The sequence below is a fragment of the Boleophthalmus pectinirostris genome, unplaced genomic scaffold (genome assembly GCF_026225935.1).
Source record: "Boleophthalmus pectinirostris isolate CB_2022bp ecotype Guang Dong unplaced genomic scaffold, ASM2622593v1 HiC_scaffold_13, whole genome shotgun sequence".
In the NCBI taxonomy this organism is placed as follows: domain Eukaryota; kingdom Metazoa; phylum Chordata; class Actinopteri; order Gobiiformes; family Gobiidae; genus Boleophthalmus; species Boleophthalmus pectinirostris.
This window is the reverse complement of record NW_026571036.1, coordinates 21,578,247-21,600,118: the sequence shown is the minus strand read 5'-3', so window position 1 is coordinate 21,600,118 and position 21,872 is coordinate 21,578,247. Positions and strand designations below refer to the sequence as shown.

Here is a 21,872-nt window from a genome sequence, read left to right as displayed (position 1 = left end):
GCGTGGGCTTACTGGAGCTTAAACTCTGAGTTAATGAGGTTAAATGCTGTTTCTTCACTGACACCGGCTGTTGGTGTGACGCATGACACCAAAATCCATCAGCCTGTTCCTCTGTGTGTAATGTTTCTAGAGAGTTATGATCTCATATTCTACTGCTATGATTACTGTGAGAAGAGTACATTCATATGGTTTAATGTTTCGAGATTACAGGCACACCCAATAGTGAAATAATTAGTTATTCATTTTCATTCACACAAATAATGTTTTCTTTTTGTGACCTACTAATGTTAAAGGTTTCAGTTTAACTTTTTTGGTGAATGGTTCATATTGCTTGCAGTGTTTCTTTCAGTGAGATGCTATTGCTTTGCCTAGAGTGTTCCATTTGGCATTTAACTAAACTAAACCTATGGATACAAGAAAATGACACTACCAGGCTAAGTTAAAGGTCAGATCTATGGAATGGTGCAGTAAGAATGCATGTTTCTGAGTGTATATTACACAAGTCATGTTATAATGTTGTTACCTCATCAAAAAATATCTGAACTTGTGTTTTGTTTCATTCATAAATGTTTGAGTGAACCTTTCTTATTAAGTCTATCTATCACACATGGCTCAAAATGCTCTGTTCCACCTTGTGATGTCATGAAGCAGAAGTTTTCAAGTTAACAGCTATTTTTACCTTTTCTTCAAACTGCCAATTCCAGGGTTGAAAGTATCCAAATGATTCTATAGAGTTTAAAAACACAATGGAGTACTTTCTGTATTAGTGCATGACCGCTAGTGAGTTTTCAGTTTGAGAGAAGGGTTTGTGTGTCGAAACAAAATAAAACCGTGATATGTTTTTGTTGAAACAGCATTATAACATAGATGAGAAACTATAGCATCATATAGCCCCTTTTAATGTCTTATTGTGTAACATTTCAGGTGATCCGGAATGTTACACAGTGTACCTTCAAGTATGACATTGCTTTTTCTACTGCTACCATTGACTGATGCCTTTAATGTCTCCTCTTCAAGAAAGCCATTAAAATGTAGAGCCACTTTAAAGGTGACACTTTTAAATTATTAAGCCGTCTCCTTGTATCTGCTTTGATTATGCAATTATAAGCCCTGTCATATATGTTTAATCTGATCTCTGTATGTTTGAGGACGATGAGAGGGCCACGTAAGCACTCAAGTAATAAGATTGTTGGCCAGAGATTTTAATAACTAATTACATTTGTCAGCAGGTGATCTTTGAAGTGTGTTGCGTAACAGGGCGATGTCAGGGGTCTGATCTGTGTACACCCATCATGAATTATTCTGCTCCTCAAAGACTGCACCAGGCTCAGAGGAAGGCCTGCTCCATGGAAAGAGATACTTGGGAAACAGGAATCCATACCAGGTCCAAGTCCAGACAATGACAAATTCATGGGGGATTTGCAAGTTTTCCACTCAATCCAAATAATGATGTCTCTAAATAAACCAGGGCTGCTTACGTTCAATGACTTAAATTTACAGTAGCATACTTTCCATTAACCAGTCTGTATTAGGACTTCCGTTTAGTCATGTTACAGCTATTAGGTTTTGACTGTTTCTAATGTCGATACGTTTAGTTTCCATATTAAGCTTTTTTTCTGATCTGTGTTATAATGTTGTTTCCTCATCAAAACATACCTGGATTTGTGTTTTACTTCATTCACACACGTTTAACAGACAAACCCTGAATATTTAGGCTGAGTTCTTCTTCTCTCAAGCTGAATACACTCTCTTCCACCTTGTGATGTCATGTAATACAGGAAGCTCGCCCTGTGTTTTAACTCCATGCTAGAATCATTTGAATAATTTTTGGACCTGAAATTCCCAATCTCTACTGTCTGAATAAAAGGTAAAAAGAGCTGTTAAATTGCAAACTACCACTTTGTGACATCACCAGGGAGAACAGAGCATTTTGAACTTTGTAGACAGATTAATAATAAAGGGTTAATCAAACATGTGAATGAAACAAAACACAACTCCAGGTATGTTTGTGAGGAGGTAACAACATTTTAACATGGCTTAAATCTCACAAGAGTCAGTTTTGAGTAATATAGTACCTGTAATGCCAAACTGAAGATTTTAGGCAGAGTAAATAATAATAAATAGCTGGCAGACCCCCACCAGAACATAGTGCATCTAGTCTAGGTTGTCATATCAAACCCAATCGTAATAAAATTGAGGTATATATTAGAAAACTGAACATTTTATTTTAATTTTGGAGTTGCAACATAGGCAGTGTCGGAAGAAAATGTCTCCCATAAGATATACCAGTACAGTTGCATTGCATGTTGTATTTTCTTTAGTGCGAGTAAATTATCCTCAGGCTTGAACCAGACATGCCACCTCTGCTCTGTTAACCCTTTCATTGCCTCTGGTCCAGTCGAACTGTGACTGGTTCCCATGGACACTTTACACACAGTCCAACGTCCTCACTCCATTACTCCTACTCAAACACTACAACAGACTAATGTACTTTGACTTTTTAGGTCCACAAGGGAGGTTGGCTCGGTTTTAATGTTGTGTCATATTTCTAAAGTACATCCTATTTAATTATTATCACATGAAGTTAAAGTGTTAATTTAGGCCTATAATTCATGTTGCATGTTAGTAAATGGGCCTTTACTCATTTTTGTTTAGTTTAATACAACTACTGTAGGCCTAGTTATTAATTATGTTGTCTTTCAGTGCCCTCTGCTGGTTGTTTATAAAAATGCATGGGTTTTCCTCCCTTTCAAACAAGAAATGCAATCAGTTTTGAGTCTTTGGTCAATATATTCTGAGTGATCTACATTATAGTTTAAATATAGGGAATAATACCCCTAAAATAACTAATAATTGTGATTAGAAATGTACTATCTTTTCATAGATCCTTTTACGCAGCGCATCCTTTACGCACGGTGGTGACGCAGTACGCACGGTCAGCTGACTCTGAGTGGTCATGTGGTATTTACAGAGGAGAGGACCCTACAATCTAAGCACAATCCTGGGTCAGAGCACACAAAAACACCTGGGATCGGCTCCATTCTTCTCCCTTTGTCCCACTCTGACTTTTAAGCATGGCCTGGACAAAGTACCAACTGTTTTTAGCCGGGCTTATGCTAACAACCGGCTCCATTAACACTTTATCGGCGAAGTAAGTAACGTTGTTTTTATGTTCCTCAACGTGTTTACAAGTGCCTGCAAGTCATGCCTTTATTGTTAACCTCAATGTGTTTCATTTGTGCTAGTGGCTTTTGTCCAGCGTCAATTTTTTTTAAGTGAATCTACGTCTTCTCAACATGCATTATTGTTTTTTAGGTTATTACAAAATTGTTACACAGACATTTTCAGCAGTGACAATGATATACACTAGCTCCAAGTTCTCACAGACTAGTATCTTTCTTGCAGTTAAGAAAAGAGTCAGATAGGCATTCCACAATAGGAAATAGGATAACAAAAATCATTATATTCTTATCTCAACCCAAATATTCTGAAGATCCCAGTCAATGCCTTTGATGTTTTGAGAAATAGTTTTCATTTCATAAATTTTACATAAGTAGTTAAACGTGAGACAACTTTTACTTTTGCTTTTCATTAGGACACAACTATTCACCATTGTTATTGTATTTTGTTTGCATATCCTGGCCGCACCTATAACAGTTCTTCATATTCTGCCAGATATGGTCTAAAATATTAAATCCTTCCATAGTCAACTAGCAAAGGCAATTATTACATTGCGCGCCATCACTTCTAACATATTTAATTTTAGCCTTTCATCCTGGTAGATGCGTTGTCGAAGCTGTGAAATCAGACATTCAGCTGTTTAACTTCTGCAATAAGCTTAGATTTAGACATAGAGAAATTGCTTGGACACAGCAGATAACACATCACATTATATTACACACATTAACAAAGAGTAAAACTATAAAACATGGTAATAATAACTTTTAAATAAGTAGCAATAAAAATAGCAGAGACTGGTGTCAAATAAGGCATAATACATCAGAGTTTCATTGGAAAGTGTAGTTTGTGTAGTCATACTGAAAGTTCAAATGACCTAAAAATGCAACATGCTATCGTGAGTCACAGAGTACGAGTTGTGTCATGTCTCTCAATACAAAATCAGGTTAGGTTTCCCATTGGCTGGTCACTTAAATCCACTTGTGCGTTGTATAAGTCTACTTGAGTTTCCTGAGTGATTTTAAAGCTGATTCATCACTTTTAAATGCACATTTCCTTATACAGCATTTTGAGTCAGACAGGCTCACATGACCACTGTCTATAAAAGACAAAAGAATTATGCAGTGATAAGCACTTCAGTAAAAATGATGTCGCTGTACAATATCATATTTAGAATTTGCAGAATTTTGTGCTTTTGTAATCAATTCCCCTTTTTTTCCGTATTGTATATATGTTATTACAATCATTAATACAAAAGAAAATGAAATCATTTTTGTATATTTGCTTTTGGACACTAGTTTAGTATACTTTTATCCATTACAATTTATCACAAAAAGGTTAACAGCGAAATTTTCTATCATGTTTTTTTCAGGTGGGCAGACATGTTCAAAGCAAAAGGTTGTGGAGACAATGCTGAAGAACACAATTTTTCACATCCATTTTTACAGGTATTGCATTAAAAACATGATTCCTCATTCTGTTTGGGGATTAAGATGGTGGTGGCTTGTCAGGCTTGAGCACATGACAGGAATTATCTTTTATGATTCTCATGATTCTGATATCACTCTCTCAATGATTATGATGGTGGCATTGAAAAAATAATAATAATAATAAGTAAAAATGAATAAATATAAAAAATAAGTAAAATAGTGCTGCTGGATTATGGAAAAAAGTAATAAAAATCATAATCCTGATTGTAATTGAAATAACAGTGATTTCAAAGAATTTCTTACACATGCTGTCAATATTAAATATTATATTAAATATTAAATATATAAATTATGAATCTAAAATATTTTGTGATTAATGTGTTTTGACAGTTTTGTTTTAATAGCTACCTTATTTTTTTGTTCTGGCAAGAATTATTATTATTATTATAACCTCCACTTTTCCTTGTCTTGTGTCTTGTTTAGGCAGTGGGCATGTTTCTGGGAGAGTATTGCTGTCTGGCAGCGTTCTACCTGCTCCTGTGTTACGACCGACGCAGACCTGTCCGTCAAATGAACCCAGGCCCGAGCTTCAACCCTTTGCTTTTCTTCCCTCCAGCCATGTGTGATATGACTGCTACGTCCATCATGTATGTGGGTGAGTGAAACGTTACAATGACAATACCAAGCAAAGTTCACAACAAGTAATGGAGAAAAGACTGAACATTGTTTATTTATTTATTTTTATTTCAGGGACAGTGCATATTGCATTTTAAGTTGTGACATAATTACACAGCATAAGTCCACCAACATTTTGTCTCTATGAATGCACGTTATTGCTTTGTGTATAGCTAAACAACATGGAAAAACATATCATACAAATGCCATACTTTGGAACCCAAAGTAATAGTATTTCAATAAGGACAAGCAGCTGGAAAATGTATATTTTACACTTTTAAGTTAAATTTCCTAAACTTTTGCACACATAAGCAATGAACTGTTTTATTTTCAACCAAAAGTCTCCATGCCCACAGTGTACATTTTATAAAACCTTCAAACAGGCTTGTTTACATAAAATTGGGGGCCCAGGGCAAGAAGACTCACATGGGCACCGCTCTAATATTAATTAATAGGCAGAGGCAACAGACCCCTCCCGTCGACTTCCCTGCCTTTAAATAATGGACTACTTATTATCTTTCAGCTCTGAACATGACAAGTGCATCCAGTTTCCAAATGCTCCGGGGAGCTGTGATCATCTTCACCGGGCTGCTGTCAGTGGCGTTTTTGGGCAGGAAGTTGGCTTTGAGTCAGTGGTTGGGGATCCTAATAACCATATTAGGCCTAATCGTCGTGGGGCTTGCTGATTTTGTCACTGGCAACAGGGATGACTCACACAAACTCAGCGACATCATCACGGGTGAAGAATAATTGTCATTTAATAATTGCTTGCATGAAAAATATGAATGAAAAATATTAATTGTAACCTGTCATTCTTTGTTTTCACTTCTGTGTTTTGAGTAGGTGACCTCCTGATTATCATGGCTCAAATTATAGCTGCTGTTCAAATGGTTTTGGAAGAAAAATTTGTCTACAAACATGATGTACACCCACTGAAAGCTGTGGGCACTGAAGGTATGATCTCATTTTCATTTTTCATTTCTACTTTGCATACACTGTGAATATGATTTGCATATACTGAGCATGTAAATGTGTATAGCATTCTTCCTAATATTCTCTTTGTATATTTCAGGGATGTTTGGCTTCTTTGTGCTGACTATTCTGCTCATTCCCATGTATTTCATTCCTGTTGGGAGCTTTTCAGACAACCCACGTCAAGTTTTGGAAGACGCTATTGACGCCTTCTGCCAAATTGGACACAAGCCCCTCATCATCTTAGCTCTGCTCGGAAACACAGTTAGCATAGCTTTCTTCAACTTTGCGGGCATTAGTGTCACCAAAGAAATAAGTGCCACTACAAGAATGGTCTTAGACAGCCTCCGTACTTTGGTCATTTGGGTGGTTAGCTTAGCACTGGGGTGGGAGCATTTCCATGGACTACAGGTGCTAGGTTTTCTAGTGCTTCTTCTGGGCACTGCTTTGTACAATGGACTCCACCGACCCATAATGGCCAGAATACCGTGTTGTGCCTCACTGGCTGGAGAAGAGGAGCAAAGTAATGAAGAAGAAAGGGAAAGGCTGCTAAATGGAGATATAAGGGATCAGAGCTAAGCTTTTATCAGTGAACTCTTATAGTATTTTTTACAACTGCCTCCACAGAGGTGACGCAATGCCAATGTTATCTTATATTAGTCATTAATAATTTAGATTTTTAAACGTTTTAATTTGGGGGTTTTAAGATTGCATGCTGCATTATCTTTTGTTATTTTTGTAAACTATTCAAAACACTTATAAGGGCATTAAGGCAAAGTTCACACATGTAAATAATTCATTGTAAAACAGTAAGACAACTCATCAAAGCACCAATTTACAATCAAGTCCAAAAATGCACCCACTACTAAAACAATCAAAGAATTTTTGTTGAATAAAAAAAAAAAAGTAATTTAAAAAAAAATTTACAGACTTATTATAATATTTTTTTACGGTTTTACTAACTGCGAGCCTGTAGCATGTGGAACTTTTAACTACAATGTCCAAAGCCAAATAACTGACAAGAGCCTAACATCGAGTTAAATGAATCTTGTTTCAGGGCATTCAATTTGAGCCAGACCATATGTAATGTGTGGTTTTAGACAGTACCAGTGCTCCTAACTTACTTAATTGCATAATTTCTCAATTGCCCATGTACAACAACTGTGTACTCAAGCCATACTAGGTATGGTGGAAAAATCATAATTACATAGACCCTGTTACTGCATACAAAGTAATATATAAAATGGTCATGTATATTGTTTCACTTTTAATTGTTTTTGCCAGTTTAAATTTTGTACAATTGATGTGCACTATCTGCCAATTCACTGCCACAGACTGGTTTCTGTGTTCTGTAAATTGTTAAAATTGTATCTCTGTACATGCTGTTGTATGAGACTTTGTATGTACATAAGTTAATGGTACTTCTCAAAAAGGGAACTGGGATTAAATACTTCCACACATGACATGTCTAGTGTTGAGTCTTTTGTTCAGCAGAATGAGAGACCTTTATTTTGTACTCTTAGAGCCTCCAGACCTTTTTCCATTTGTTTGTTAAATGTAATATTCTGAAATTACTATATTTTGCTCTCAGTGATGTTCTTTGATAATCTTCATAATGTCTCCCTCCAGTGGAGACTTTGGGTAACACTATCCAATCAGACGCTGCCTCCTGGGTCAGATGACCAAAACACGGAAGTGGCGACGAACGTGGAATGTCAGCGTGCAGAATCTCCAAATAGCGACTTAAAAAACAAATTAAAGATGCATCTAATTCCAGTTGTGTTGTGGATTTGACATTTTATCCCATTCTTGTAACGACCCTGCTTTTCTGGTAAAGTGACCATGTGATCTTGTCTTTTGGTCCTCAGCCTTTTCCAAATCTTTACGTTATTCGTCAATGTTCCACTAATTTTGTGAAATGATCTTTACATATTAAGCTATTGGGTTTAGTGTGTATCCTTTATGTGAGTGGGTTATACGTTGATATATTTTATAGCAGCCTTCCGCTATGATATCTTCTTTTTTCCAGACCTTGAATTCACATTCCCAATGTCAAATATATAGTTTATTGACCTTTATTGATTTAGATGTAGACTCTCTGAACTTTTTGATATTATGAACATTTGATTTTGAGGACTTTAGACATTTCAACTCAATAAATGTATTGTTTAAAATTGCCCATTATTTTGTCATTGGTGCTAATCTTTCATCTTTCATCTGTAATATCTGAATTTACCTACTCTCTCCTGTCCTTGTCATTCACTTTTTGCAGCCTGTCTTTGTGAAGATGGCAAAGGTTTTCCGGAGTCCAGCACGTCATGGTTATGCTGTGGAAGTCTCTCCATTCATCCCAAACAGAGTTTCCTGTGCTGCCTCCCAGTATTATGGAATAGCCGGTCAGTATCTATTTGCAGCAAACCAAATACTGTATCACAAGAAATACAAGGGGAGTAACATCTGTGAATATGCTGTCAGGTTGTGGCACACTGTTGGTCTTGGAGAATAACCCAACAGGGATTTCACTAGTACAAAGGTAATTCCCAACACATTTTTGATCCATTCAGTTATTAGTTTTAGGCACAATTTACTTTGACACATGTTATGTAAGATGAAGTTTGAAGTTTTGTTATAAAGGATGAAATCTGGTTTTGTTCAAGATATTTTCTATAAACAGATAAATTTTCTTTCAACATGGTTTTCATATAATTTCAATATAACTATTTGTCCTCGAGGGGCAATTTAAGCAGAATCACAATATTTATTAATGACCATAAAAACAATTTGGTGGAACACTAAGCAGTCGAAATACAATAATAATAGTAAATGGAAAAAACAAGGGTCTCAGTGCAGCTGTCTGTCTGTCTGGTCATGTAGGGTCAGAAAGAAACAGCAGGCTAGCCCAAACATTTTTTGTCATGTTTTGAATACTGTTAACTTGAAACTGTTTCACACATTTTTAAACAATTTGCTTTTTTTTATTCTTTGGTCCATGTCCGCAGTTGGGAGTGGAGTGATGGTTTGTTCGATGTGTCCTGGAGTGAGTCTAATGAACATGTTTTAGTGGCTGGAGGTGGAGATGGAAGTTTACAGCTCTGGGATTCGACCAATCACAGTGCTCCGCTCAGGGTGGCCAAAGAACACACACAGGAGGTATGCCCATATTTGGAAAATCAGTTTTGTTTTTAATACAGTGGGTGATCTTGAGTATTTTAAAGGTTCACTAGGTTCACCTTTATGTTGAAGGTCTGCCACCTGCTTTTTTCTATGGTTACAGCTCTGCCTGGAATGTTCCCCAGTATGGCATTAAACATCTCTACCTTAATTTTTTTTTTTATTACATCTGGTTATATAGCTCAAAAATACATTGAAAAACAGACATTCTGTCTGTGCGCGGGGTTGCCTCTCCACTTATAACTTGGTCTGGTTTGGTCTCCATGAAGACACAAAGGTTTAATACCATAGTGTGAAACATTCCAGAAAAAAGCAGTAACATTTCCATGGGGGAAAAGCATTTGACGGATCCTCCACCATAAAAGTTACACAATGTACCTTTAAAGATATTATGAACTGCTTGTTAACATAAGTGGAGACACAAAAACACAGAGGTACTGTTAAGTAATGGTATTGTCTCCATGAAAGTAGCCTTAAAGTATCAATTACACATCTTAGCACAACACTGTCATTAAAAAGCCTCAATACGTTTCTCAGTGCAAGTATTTGCATTTGTAGTCAAATAAGTTCAGTAATAGAGCTGTTAATATTGCAGGTGTACGCTGTGGACTGGAGTCAGACCAGAGGAGAAAACCTTATAGTTTCTGCGTCTTGGGACCAAACAGCTAAAGTGGTTAGTTCACAGTTAATATCCAATACTTTTTAATTCATGTTTTTATCATATATTAACATTTGACAATCTTTGCTTTTCAGTGGGACCCTGGTCTTACATGTTTGTCTACTCTCCGAGGTCACGAAGGGGTCATCTACAGCGCCATCTGGTCACCGCATATCCCAGGATGCTTTGCAACTGCCTCAGGTATGTTTTTAATCAACTAGACTATGTGTACAATTTTCAGTATTTTATGAATTAGTTGAACTACACTTTGTCTTTGCGTTGTCTGGCCACAGGAGGGCGGTGTTGACTGTCTAAGACTTGTTTGATTGATTTGTTGTTACGATGGTCTTACACATTTTAGACTTCCTTCATAATTTAAATGCAAATTTTATAGAACTAGACAAAACCCAGGATTGGCCCCTTCCGGAAAGGACTAAAGCAGGTCTAAATTAAAACATATCTCTTACTAAATGTTGATAAAACAGGACAAAATCACAATTGAACTTAGAGTTAGATTTAAACGAACTTTATTGGTCCATAAGGGAGATTACGTACTTGGAAATGGTAATAATACATTCTAAGTAAGTAGCAAAATTAGCAAGAGACTTGGTCAAATACCTGGCACTAAACAAAGTAAGTTAAACTATTCCAAACTGTAATTGGCCAAATGATTATTGATATGAATGACAAGTATACCTCTACAAAGCCCTGTAGGAGGACCAGTTGCAGAGTTTGAGAGCCGCTCATGTAAATTCTGTATGACTGTGAACAGCAAGCCTCTAATAGAGCAGATGCACTGTATGCAGCCAATAGATAACCATTTATTTAGCCCTATCAGATGTGGTATACTGAGGACAGTTGATGTAAAGTGTTGCTCTAGGCTACACTAGAGCTCACTGAATCTAATCCAGTGCTGTATAATTATGGTTTATCCTGCTGCATGACTGCTATCTATTATTTAACCAGAACCAGCTCTGGACACAGGCAAACACAATGAGATCAACAAAGAGGTGTGTGTCTGTATTAGAGCCTTGTTTGTACAGCACAGAGTAGTAGACCATGTTATAAGAAAAAAACAAAGGTGAGAAAGAACTGTGTGAAGTTTGTGGACATATTCCTAAAATATAGTGGATGCATGTCAAGTTATACAAAATTTTCCTACAATTTTGTCTTGTTGCCTGGGTTTTGCGCCTCCAGATGAGAAGGTGTCTGCAACTCAGCTTTAGAAAACAATTACGTTTCTATAGTAATTAATACAATTTATTTAAATACAGCAACCTCACTCTACACCATTTTTTTCATTTCTTTGAGTTATGAATTATCATTGGTGGCACCTTGAATATTTTATTCTGCCGGTGGTACCCTTTTTAAACTGAAACCAAGAAATATAAGTTTTAATGTCTATAAATGAGGAATTGGATAGTTCGAGAAAGTCCAACTGCCTAAACCGACTAACTTTGACTTCTCTTGACAGCTCTGGTAATATTAATCCTAATTATATAGACATTTGGTTGTGTGGGTAACAGCTCCGTATAGTGCGTGTGTATAATTGATCTATGTAGCCACTATCATCTCGTGCTGCTAAATTGAAGCCCTGACCACAGAGACTGATTTGTGTGTTAATCTGATGAGATATTTCCGTTCTTCTCAAACCAATTAAACCAAAGTGGTTAGTGAAGCGCAGCTGCTCCTCCGTCAGCTCTGAGCAAGCATCAGGAACTTATCAACCCTCCCAAACAGGCACACCCAAAATCATCTTCATACACACCAATTATCTATAGACTTCCCATCAGCGCAAGCAAATCCGCAAATGGAAAACCCACTGCTTTGGGGAACAAAACACCTTTAGTCTCATTACAGGGTAGAAAATGAAAAGGTGTGAACTTTAATTTGGTTTTAGTAATTACTAAGTCTGACCCTGCTCTGCATTTTTGGGATTTCAACAAAACTGTGCACATGGCAATATAATGAAATAGTTAGGTTAGGTCAGTTTATTTGCCATTTGCAGTTAAGACCACGTTGGAAAAACATGTGCAAAAAGCTCAAAGTGCACCATGAGGCATTAAAACAACCACCCGAAAAAACAATAGAAAATCATTATAGCTGACATATGACATATTTCTCAGTTTTCCGATCTATTTTATAATCTATGTTTCCTCATCAAAAACCTGGATTTTTTTTTTTTTTTTTTTTTTTTTTTTAACATGCAAATCCTGAGTTTTTCTCTCAAACTATAAACACTGCTTGTGATGTCATGTGGTAAGACAGGAAGTTCTCCTCTGTGTTTTTAAACTCCCAAAACCTTCAGTAGATTCATTCGCATAATTTCATCTCAGGAATTGCCAATCTCTACTGAACTAAAAGTAAAAGGTAGCTGTTAATTTGAAAACCGCTTAATGACATCACAAGGTGGAGCAAAGCATTTTAAGATTTGGAAATGTATTCAGACTAATAATAAATGGTTACTCAAGCACTTATGAATGAAACAAAACACAACTCCAGGTATGTGTTTGATGAGGTAACAACATTCTAACATGGCTAAAAGCTCCCAAGAGTACATTTTGCACAACATGGGACATATAACATATTTTTTTTCAGTTGTATTCAGTTTCTAGTAAGAAAAACAAACAAACAAAAAAAACTTAACTACAGACCTATTGTTGCCTGTGAGAATAAAAATAATATATATATTGAAGATGAAGCATTTGTGGCATTAAAAATATACTTTTTCTTATCGTGATGTGTTTGAGGTGGTCCTTGACGGTAATCGTTTATTGATCGTAGTTTCTTTATTACGTTTCTATCCAGCAGCAGAATCGTCTTCTCTCTGTCAAAGATCCCCTGCAGTGGCTCATCTCAGACTCGTGGACCACTTCTGATCAAACATCACATCAGTGTAAATACTTTTTTTCTGTGCACACTTTTTGAATGAGATGCTTCATTCTAAATATACAAAACGTTTTTTCTTTGACGTGCACTTAAAGGTTGTATAGAGGATATTTTAAGGGAAGAGAAATACAGTGACAGTCCTTTTTCAAATGTTGTGCATGTGTTGACACCACCTTCCTCCTCCACCACTCTCTCAGTAGAAACATCTCCTCCCGCCTCCTTACTCTAGAAATCACGCTTGTTTACAGCCAGAATTACAGTTGAAGTGACCTGTCTAGAAGTAATTTAGTGACAGACACGTCAGTTTTTAGACCCTTCGTCTGCTTCAGTCTTGCCATCGCTGGAAGGAATCTCCAAGAATCACCTCAGTTTGGCTTTGCTCCTTTTCCCCTTCTCTTCTTCTTTCAGCGACCTCAAAACTGACTTTCTTTGGCGGCGAACTGGTCATGGATTCTCGTCTGCCATCGCAACAAACTTTGTGCAAATTGCGAGGAAGCTACAGTTCGAAAAGCCTCTAAGAACCGCTTCATAAACCACATAATCCCTGCACGCCGGCGAGTCAGTTACAACAGAAACATAGGGAGTATGATTGACAACCTAACAGCCAATAGATAATGAGGGAGCCTTGTTCTCTATTGGCTGATGTTTATTTGGCCTCACTATGTTTACAGTTGATAGATTTTCATTATTATTATTTTTTGGTCATCATAATTACAAAGTTGCTGCATCTCTGTAATGGTATTTTAAACTTTCACTGACATTTGAAACAAAAAAAAGAAAAAATCCTCCATACAACCTTTAATCCCACAGTCCCAATTACATAGAAACACATCTGTGGTGAAGAACACACAAAAATGCTTTATGAGACTGAACATTAGCTAAGGTTCGTTGGTTACGTCAACTCTCAACTGAGTGTTTGTTGAGACTCACTTGTGCTCTGTGATCTTTTTCTGTCAGCCCAAACCTGGCACACTGTCAGACTGTAGTAATGTAGATAGTGTCTAGTGGTGATACTGTAAGTGAGAATTCAACACGGCCGGGTCAACCAATCATTACAGATTACAGATAATATTTTAAGGAATGAGATGAAGATGAAGACATAAAAGTTACAAAAGAAGGCAGTTTTCTATTTCTGTCCATACACAGTCATTCATTGACCTTATCTTAATAATTCCACACTGGTCTGTGCTTGAGGCAACAGTGGTTTTATTCACAGCTTTTAGCCAAAATCTCCTTGGCTTTAATGTATTGTTTGTTGCAGTGAAATGGAACAAAGCTTAATTACTTGGCAACGTTTTCGAGACAAATTTTAGTGTCCTGCTGGTGTTTGCCCACATCTCTTAAAAGTTTTAAACTCATAACAATGTTGGAGATAATATGGGTTGTCTATTGATTGGTTCTTTACTTCCATTTTACGTGGTCATAGAGTTAAAAGTGACCGGGTCTGCAACAGTGCAATTTTGAATATCCATTGCCCAATATTGACCCTGGATGACCTTTGACCTGTCTACAGCCAATCACAGGTAGTTACACAGTCTCCTTGGAGCAGTGAAAGTCAGTGGAGTTATTTTGTACTGGGGGGTCTTGTGTATGACAGATGAGCGATTGTTTTGCGGCTGTAAATCCCACTGGTACTCAGGACTTGGACTGGTCTCACTGGTCTGGACTAGAGAGGTCTGTATTTGAACATTGACCTAGAACTGGTTTGTAATTTGTTTTTTGTTTGATTTCTCAGAGGATCTTACCTGTGTGAACCTGGTGTGATAGAGGAATTAAGAAAGGGAATGAAATCTCAGTACAACCATGAAGTAAAGGTCTAAGATAAATGCTCCAACTCCTTCAGCATTGGTCTTGTACAGTTCTGTGATACACGTTTTCATTTTACTGAGACTTTAAGGAAGAAAAAGAGCAACATTTGGCTTTTTGACGTAACAACCAGCATTACACATTAAAATAATAATCTGTGCATTTCTGTTGTTTGAAAAAGCTTATCAATGTATTTAAAATTGTAGGCCATACATTATGTAATCTTTAGTGGACTATTGGAATTATAGTGTATTTTGATATAAAAAGGGTGCTAAACTCCAACTATCTGGCATTGACATATGAATCTTATGTAGCTAGAACATAAGTATGAGTGAACATAGGAGAATCCCTCTTATCTCAGTGCACAACGGCATCCCCGCTGGTCACGTTCAGAATTAGCTCCATTAGCGTGATTAGCTACATTAGCATGAGGAGCTATGACCACTTTGAAGCTGTGGAGGCAGAGGTTTTATTGCCTCCATGGATGATAAGCTTATCGGGGTTCCCCATGTCTCTGCTCTCTCTCTTCTCTTCTCCCTCTCTTCGCGCACTTACAGTCAGTTGTAGTTTTTCATAATTTGGTCTGATGCCACATCAGAAACACCTCCAGCAGACACTGCAGCTCAGTCTGAGTTTGCCCTTAGGTTTCCTGTGGAGGCTGAAGATGATGTGAGATACACAACAACAATATTACCCTTATACTCTATGCTTTCCATTGACACCTGATCCTCATACCGGGGTCAGAAGGTTAAGAAAAAAGATAACAGTTTATTGTCCCTGTGGGGAAACTTGTCCTCTGCATCTGACACATCCTTCAGTACTGCCAGGGCCCCATTACCTTACCTAGAGGCTTATATTGTGCATGTTTTGGGTTGATGGGGTGAAACCAGAACGTTTGGAAACCCACCCATACAAATATTGACATAGGTAGCTCAGCTGTTGTTTTACTACGTCACTTCATTCTTTAGTGTTGATGGTGCTCTCCATTCTCTCCTTTGACAAAAGTCTTTGTGTGCTCTTCTATAGCACACACACAATAGCCCTGCTTCTTGTGTCTTCTTTTGCTCCTCTTCAGTCTGCAGTGACATTTTCTCTTGTGGTCATGGTTTTGTGAATAAGCTGTGGAGGAGGCACATGTCGACTCGTGATCCATAGAAAACATCTCCAAAATGGCCGAATGCTCCATCTTTGTGCCTCAACCCACTTTCTCCCACTCATGCTAGCTTCTCCATTCAAAACCTGCTTTAGCATGGTTTCAAATGAAAAGGAGCCTTAAAATTCTGAAGGATTAACTCCGAGAGATGCCATCAACTATAATGAAAAACTTTGGCTGCTCAGAGCAATAGGAACATGTTTACTATAGAATGTAAATAAAGAAAAGTCTGGCTTCAGTGTTTATGTCAGGGGATCATGGCAACACTTTGGAGGCACAGTGAATACTCATTACATAAACCATAATCCTGTTTAACTAAGCCCTGTGTTGTTCCAAGCTGATAACGGAAATATACAAAAGAGTTAGAATACAGTAGGTGCATGCATACATATATGTGTAAATGTTGGAATCAAAATGTAAACTATTTCATATGTTTCTGAAGTTTACGTTAAGGTTAGTTTATAATTAACTGTAGCAGCCATTAACTTTTGTTTTTACAGCTGCTTTATGTCAGTAGGTTAATGGACCTACTATACTGGAAGTATACTTGTTGACAACACATTTTTTTGTTGTATTACAAAGTACTATTTCATTGTTCTCAGACAGTCAAGAATAAGAGCATTTATTATATCTTATATTTGGAGATTTGGCTTTTACTTGCCTACAGAATATTTGCTGTTAATAAATAAGAACTTATAGGAAATAGCCAAAGCAGCTGTTGAAGCCTTATCTCGTCAGATCTCAGAAGTTAAGTAGTACTGATTTGGACTTGGATCAGAGACCTCTGGGAATACTATGTGCTATTTTGGAGCACCACTGACAAAAACTGTCATTGTGTCCTTAGGCAAGACATCTTCACCCACCTAGTATGTGCATGAGTGCTGGTGGTGGTCATGGCTCAGATTGGTAGCCTCGCTTCCATCAGTGAATGAATAGTGTACTGTGAAGTGCTTTGGGTGTCTTGAAAGGAGCTATTTAAATTCAACGCATTATAAATGTAGATATACACACATCACTAGGTGCTAGGTTGCTGCAGTGAAAATGATAAATTAAATAAATAAAACATGAGAACTTGACATTTTGTTATTTGACCTTATCTCTCAGTAAAAGTAAAACTGCAGCAGTTCATGGACTGTAGATGAGACTTTTTACACTAAATTCAATAGTTTGAGAATCTCTGTACTAGCAGATTTCTCATGTAGGCCTATACTGTAAAAATAATCTATATTATAGTGCAGTTAACATCATCTCCGTATGTTGTTGGATGCTGGGACCCCAAGAATAATGGACCTGCCTCCTTATGGGGACAAAAATCAGTCCTTCATAACACGAATCCTTTATTATAGCCAAATACATTTTAATTCTGTCCACTCGACAAAGCTTTCAAAAGCACCTAAAGTTTGTCCAGTTGGAAGAATTATTCCATTACAATGATATTTTCTTTTGCCACAGAACCTATACCTGGTTGACTGGATTAAACAAGCACCCTTTGTTATAGATCAACAAAATCTAAGTTTAGGTTAAAATAGGGCAAAATTAGGGTTTATGTTCAGGTTAGGTTAATAGTGCATATGTTATTGATCTCCAGAAAATGCATGCAAGTCAGTGTTGTCCTCAATAAGAATGGAAACCCAACATGAGAGTGCGTGGGTGGGGGTCTCGCTCTGTTAAACTGTATGTGTCCGGATCAGCACATTTAGCGCTCGTCCCCTCCTGCTGCAGTGTGGCTTTACTAGAGGCTTGCTGTCACAACTCATGTTTAAGTGCAACCAGGGATCTCCCAGAGCAGAGGAGGTGACACAGGAGACAGAGGAGACAAAGAAGCATACTGGCATGCTAGACTGGTTGCAAGAGCAGAAAAATGATAATATTGTCTCACTCTGCAGGTAAATGTAATACAAAGATCTAAAACATGGCCTATAGTTGGTGTTTTGTTCAGCTGTAGATTGTTCGTACAACTGTGCTTATACCTAAATGGTCTTCAAACAGATATTACAAACCCAAACTGATCATGAGTTGATGAGAAGAAGCTAAGAAAAAAATTTAAAATACATGCATTCCTGTGAGCTCCTCTTCACAGATGTGGCCTGTAATTTGGCATTGTGGTGGCATCTGCTTGTCTCCATACAGTAGATAGGTTTAATGTTTTAGGTGTACCCAGAAAAAAATGATGCACCTTTTAAGCAAAGAAAAAAAAAAAAGATCTCAATTAAAAATGACATGTTAGTCTTTGGTTCAACAATGGCTGATTTTTTTTATTAAGTTGTTGTTTTTTTCTAAATGAATTTGATGCATCCTTCAGTATAGAGGTTAGGTTAGGTCAGGAGTACCTAGCTGGAGGATTAGCCTACTGTGAATGCTTTAGGTTCCTTAGGTCGAATGATGGAAGCAATGAAAGTTTAATGAAATATATATATATTGAGGTCTTCATTATAAACCGTCACAAGGTGGTCCAAGTTGTCACGATAACATATTTTGAAGTTCGATATATCTCTACAGAGCTACACTGCGATAAACGATAATATTGAAACTACTTTATGCCACTGACACAATAATAATAAAGCAAGATAATCACAGTAAATTCATGTTTAAATAGGCCTGAGTTGCCAAAAAATAACAGAAGGAACCAATCATTTGTCATAGAAGCTTGTTATTCGACCCTCACAGCTAATTTTTTTTTTGGATTACAGCAAAAATAATAAAAAAAATCTCCCTACTTCCCTCCCCTCTTCAAAAAATTGTACACACGATAAATACTGAGCTTCAAAATATAGTATACTTTACCAGCTTTCATATATTGAACTGAGCTGATATAGTAATCATCGTGACAGATTTAGGTCTAAGATATTTTTTATATTAGTTATTTTAATTCACTACCAGAACATAACATTAATGGTTATGTTAATACAACTTCCTATATGGTGTTTTATGTATAATAGGATTGTGCTTGTGGTAGGTCCAGTCCTCCTCCTCCTTTTCGCTGCAGTGTTTTGGGGAGTTTGAGTGAGACAGCTCTAAATGGGTTTAAGTATCAGTTCAGAACACAGTGGGAGTGAGGAGGACAGTACTGCTGCAGAACCGTGTGCCTCCTTCACCTTTACTTTACTTTACTTTAAGCCTCCTGTGAACTCAATTTGCATCTTTTAACAGTATCATTTCATTTTCAGGATATATGCATACATCTGTATTTGCTGCTATCCATACAGTCATTAAAGGTCCTATATTATGCAAAATTGGTCCTTGTGAGCTTTTAGCTATACCTGGAGTTGTGTTTTGTTTCATTCAAACATGTTGGAGTAGCCCTGTATTATTATTCTGTCCACATCTTCAGCTCAAAATGTCATGAGGCTGTTTTTTTAGAGATAACAGCTACCTTTTCCTGGGCTGAAATTACCCACATGATTCTAGTAAAGGTGCATGGAGTTTAAAAACACACTGGAGCACTTCCTGAATTACCACATGACATCACAAGATGGAAGTGTTTTCTGTTTAAGAGAAAAAGTCAGCCAAAATATGCAGGATTTGTGTGTTAAATATGTGTGAATGAAACAAAACACAACTCCAGGTATGTCTGTGATGAGGAAACAACATTACTGCAAACTTTATTTTAAAACAATTGAAACCAGAATTCGCTCTTTTAGATCCATGCTTTGATATGCAGAAGAGAATAATGTCTAATTTCAGATTTTTTCTAGTTCCAAATAGATCTGTCTTCTACATTTGTATCCATGGAGATGTTATTTCTTTGGCTTTAATGTTTTATAGTATGGCACAATACACATTTATTTCATTCTACTTAAAAAAACAAACAAACAAACAAAAAAAAAAAACATGCATTCTTAGTGAACGGGGTCTCCTCCTCACAGATGTGTAACTTGTGTAACTTGACATTGCGGTGACTTCTACTTAGGTTTAAAGGTCCTAAATTATGCAAAATTGTTACCTTCTCAAAATAGTATATTACCGTATTTTCCACACTATAGGGTGCACTCTTAAGCCTCCAACCCCATCAAAAAACGACTGCACACCCCAAAATCTAGAGTGCCCTATACATGAATCCACTCGGGTGTCCCAGCGCGACTTCAGTAAACTACAAAGCCGCACCACCCGCAGTGCACGCAAACATGCACGGAGCAGACAGCAACAAAAACACCCACAGCCACCAGTCATCACTCCACGTGGACAAGGAACCGATAAATGAACCAAAAAAGCAAGCGCAATGGGCCACTTCTAGCCACAACTGAACAACTGAGTCACTGCAAACACACCAACAATCCAGCGGTCCCAGACAGCACCTTCCCTACACGCCACAACTGAACAAAGCCCAGAGTCACCGTGAACGCACCAAACAAAGTCTGACTGAACCATCTAACTGTTGTGTTTCGTTTATTGCGCCATATAGTCTGGTGCGGTTTATATGTGAAAAAAAAAAAAAAAAGAAAATAGACCATTCAATGACAGTGCACTTTATAATCCAGAGCTCCCTATAGTGCAGAAAATACGGTAATAATAATATAGGCCCTTTAATGTTTTAGGTGTACCCAGAAAAGTTATTGCCCTTCTAAGCAAAAAATTAAAGATGACAATTGAAAATGACATCCTACTGAGATGTTGCCAAGTATCTATTCTACACTAGTCATTGTGTTTTACTGTGAGCTTGTCTTAAAAATAGTCCCTTTGGGTTTTAAATGCACTCACTAAAATCAATACAAAAGCTCCATGCAGTGACGTTGGAGGAGACACCACTGCAGTGAATGGAGCAGTTGGGCTGAATGAGTGTCGCAGTGGGTTGGCAGGAACTCAAAGGAACTGACCCCTGAAATGAGGAACCTTTTGTGTAGACACTGAAATTAATGCCACTATCAAACAATGCCTCTGTGTGCTAGTGGTGTAAATGTGGTGCACTAATGTTCTATTTTGTATTATTATTTTATTAAAGGTGCATTGTGTAACTTTTTTGGAGGAGGGTCCGTCAAATGCTTTTCTCCATGGAGATGTTATTGCTTTGTTTGGAATATTTCACAGTCTTCATGGTGACCAAACCAGACCAAGTTACAGGTCAGGTCTGGAGAGGGACCCCCGCTCACGGTCAGAATACCTGTTTTTCTAGGTATTTTTAAACTATAAAACCATCTAAAATTCAATAAATGCAAGGTAGAGATATTTAATGTTATACTGTGGAACTTTCCAGGCAGAGCAATGACATATCCTTAAAAATAAACAGGTGACGCACTGATTTCTTTGTTCAGAAATATTTATGTGAGTGGGTCCGCCTCTCCACCAAACTGATCTGTACCTTGGCCTGCTTATCTCCATGGAGGTAAATACATTTAATATTGTATTGTGGAACATTCCAGGCCAAATAAATACATCTACATGGAGATGTGGCTTACCTTCCCCAAGAAAAGTTATACAGTGCATCTTTAAAATCTTTGTTCACTCTTTAACAATTATTTTTGTAAAATGTCTACCCATTAAATAGTGTGTATCTGTTGCCTGGCCAGCCAAAGTAACATAGAGAGACTGTTTACAGTATCGTATTTATAGTATCTGGGAACCATAATCACTTTGACCTTTATTTCCCAACTTAAACCACAAGTCAAAATTATATTATCTTGTATTATATTTTATTTCTGAATTCCATTTTAGGTGATGGCACTCTGAGAATATGGGACGTGAAGAGCGCTCTCTGTCGATTGGCTGTTCCTGCTCACAAGGCAGAAATACTGAGCTGTGATTGGTGCAAATATGACCAGGTAACAACCTATTCAAAACCAGTAATCGTTACATAAATTACAGTTTTATTGAAGGTTTAATTATTCAGCATGCACATATATTGTATTTATATTGCTCTTAAGCTTGGAATACCTTTCAATCTGAACTGAAGCTTTGTGAGCTGGTTTCTTTAAGTAGTGCTTTAAAATCATTTATACCATTTCTA

At 37.2% G+C, this 21,872-nt stretch overlaps 2 protein-coding genes across 2 annotated transcripts in view; both read left to right on the top strand.

Moving 5' to 3' along the window:
- Positions 1–2,964: 2,964 nt before the first annotated feature.
- slc35f6 (solute carrier family 35 member F6) lies at positions 2,965–7,717 on the top strand. Its single transcript, XM_020924344.2, has 6 exons — positions 2,965–3,151; positions 4,550–4,625; positions 5,091–5,262; positions 5,806–6,021; positions 6,126–6,236; positions 6,355–7,717. The coding sequence occupies exons 1-6, from the start codon at positions 3,075–3,077 to the stop codon at positions 6,831–6,833; spliced, it is 1,131 nt and encodes a 376-aa protein (XP_020780003.1). The 5' UTR covers positions 2,965–3,074; the 3' UTR covers positions 6,834–7,717.
- A 125-nt stretch (positions 7,718–7,842) lies between these two features.
- Positions 7,843–21,872, top strand: part of pex7 (peroxisomal biogenesis factor 7) — a 40,478-nt gene continuing 26,448 nt past the window's right edge. Inside the window, exons 1-7 of the mRNA XM_020924765.2 lie at positions 7,843–8,085; positions 8,527–8,650; positions 8,730–8,787; positions 9,254–9,404; positions 10,021–10,098; positions 10,179–10,284; positions 21,581–21,687. Coding sequence (XP_020780424.2) covers positions 8,542–8,650; positions 8,730–8,787; positions 9,254–9,404; positions 10,021–10,098; positions 10,179–10,284; positions 21,581–21,687 — 609 coding nt within the window. The 5' untranslated portion in view covers positions 7,843–8,085; positions 8,527–8,541. The remainder of the gene's footprint in view (positions 8,086–8,526; positions 8,651–8,729; positions 8,788–9,253; positions 9,405–10,020; positions 10,099–10,178; positions 10,285–21,580; positions 21,688–21,872) is intronic.

What these genes read in the sequence shown, in the direction of transcription:
- slc35f6 (XM_020924344.2), top strand. Translation starts at nt 3,075, where the DNA reads ATGGCCTGGACAAAGTACCAACTGTTTTTAGCCGGGCTTATGCTAACA. An exon ending in ATTAACACTTTATCGGCGAA is followed by an intron (nt 3,152 to 4,549) that starts GTAAGTAACGTT and finishes TGTTTTTTTCAG; the next exon opens with GTGGGCAGACATGTTCAAAG. An exon ending in GAAAGCTGTGGGCACTGAAG is followed by an intron (nt 6,237 to 6,354) that starts GTATGATCTCAT and finishes TGTATATTTCAG; the next exon opens with GGATGTTTGGCTTCTTTGTG.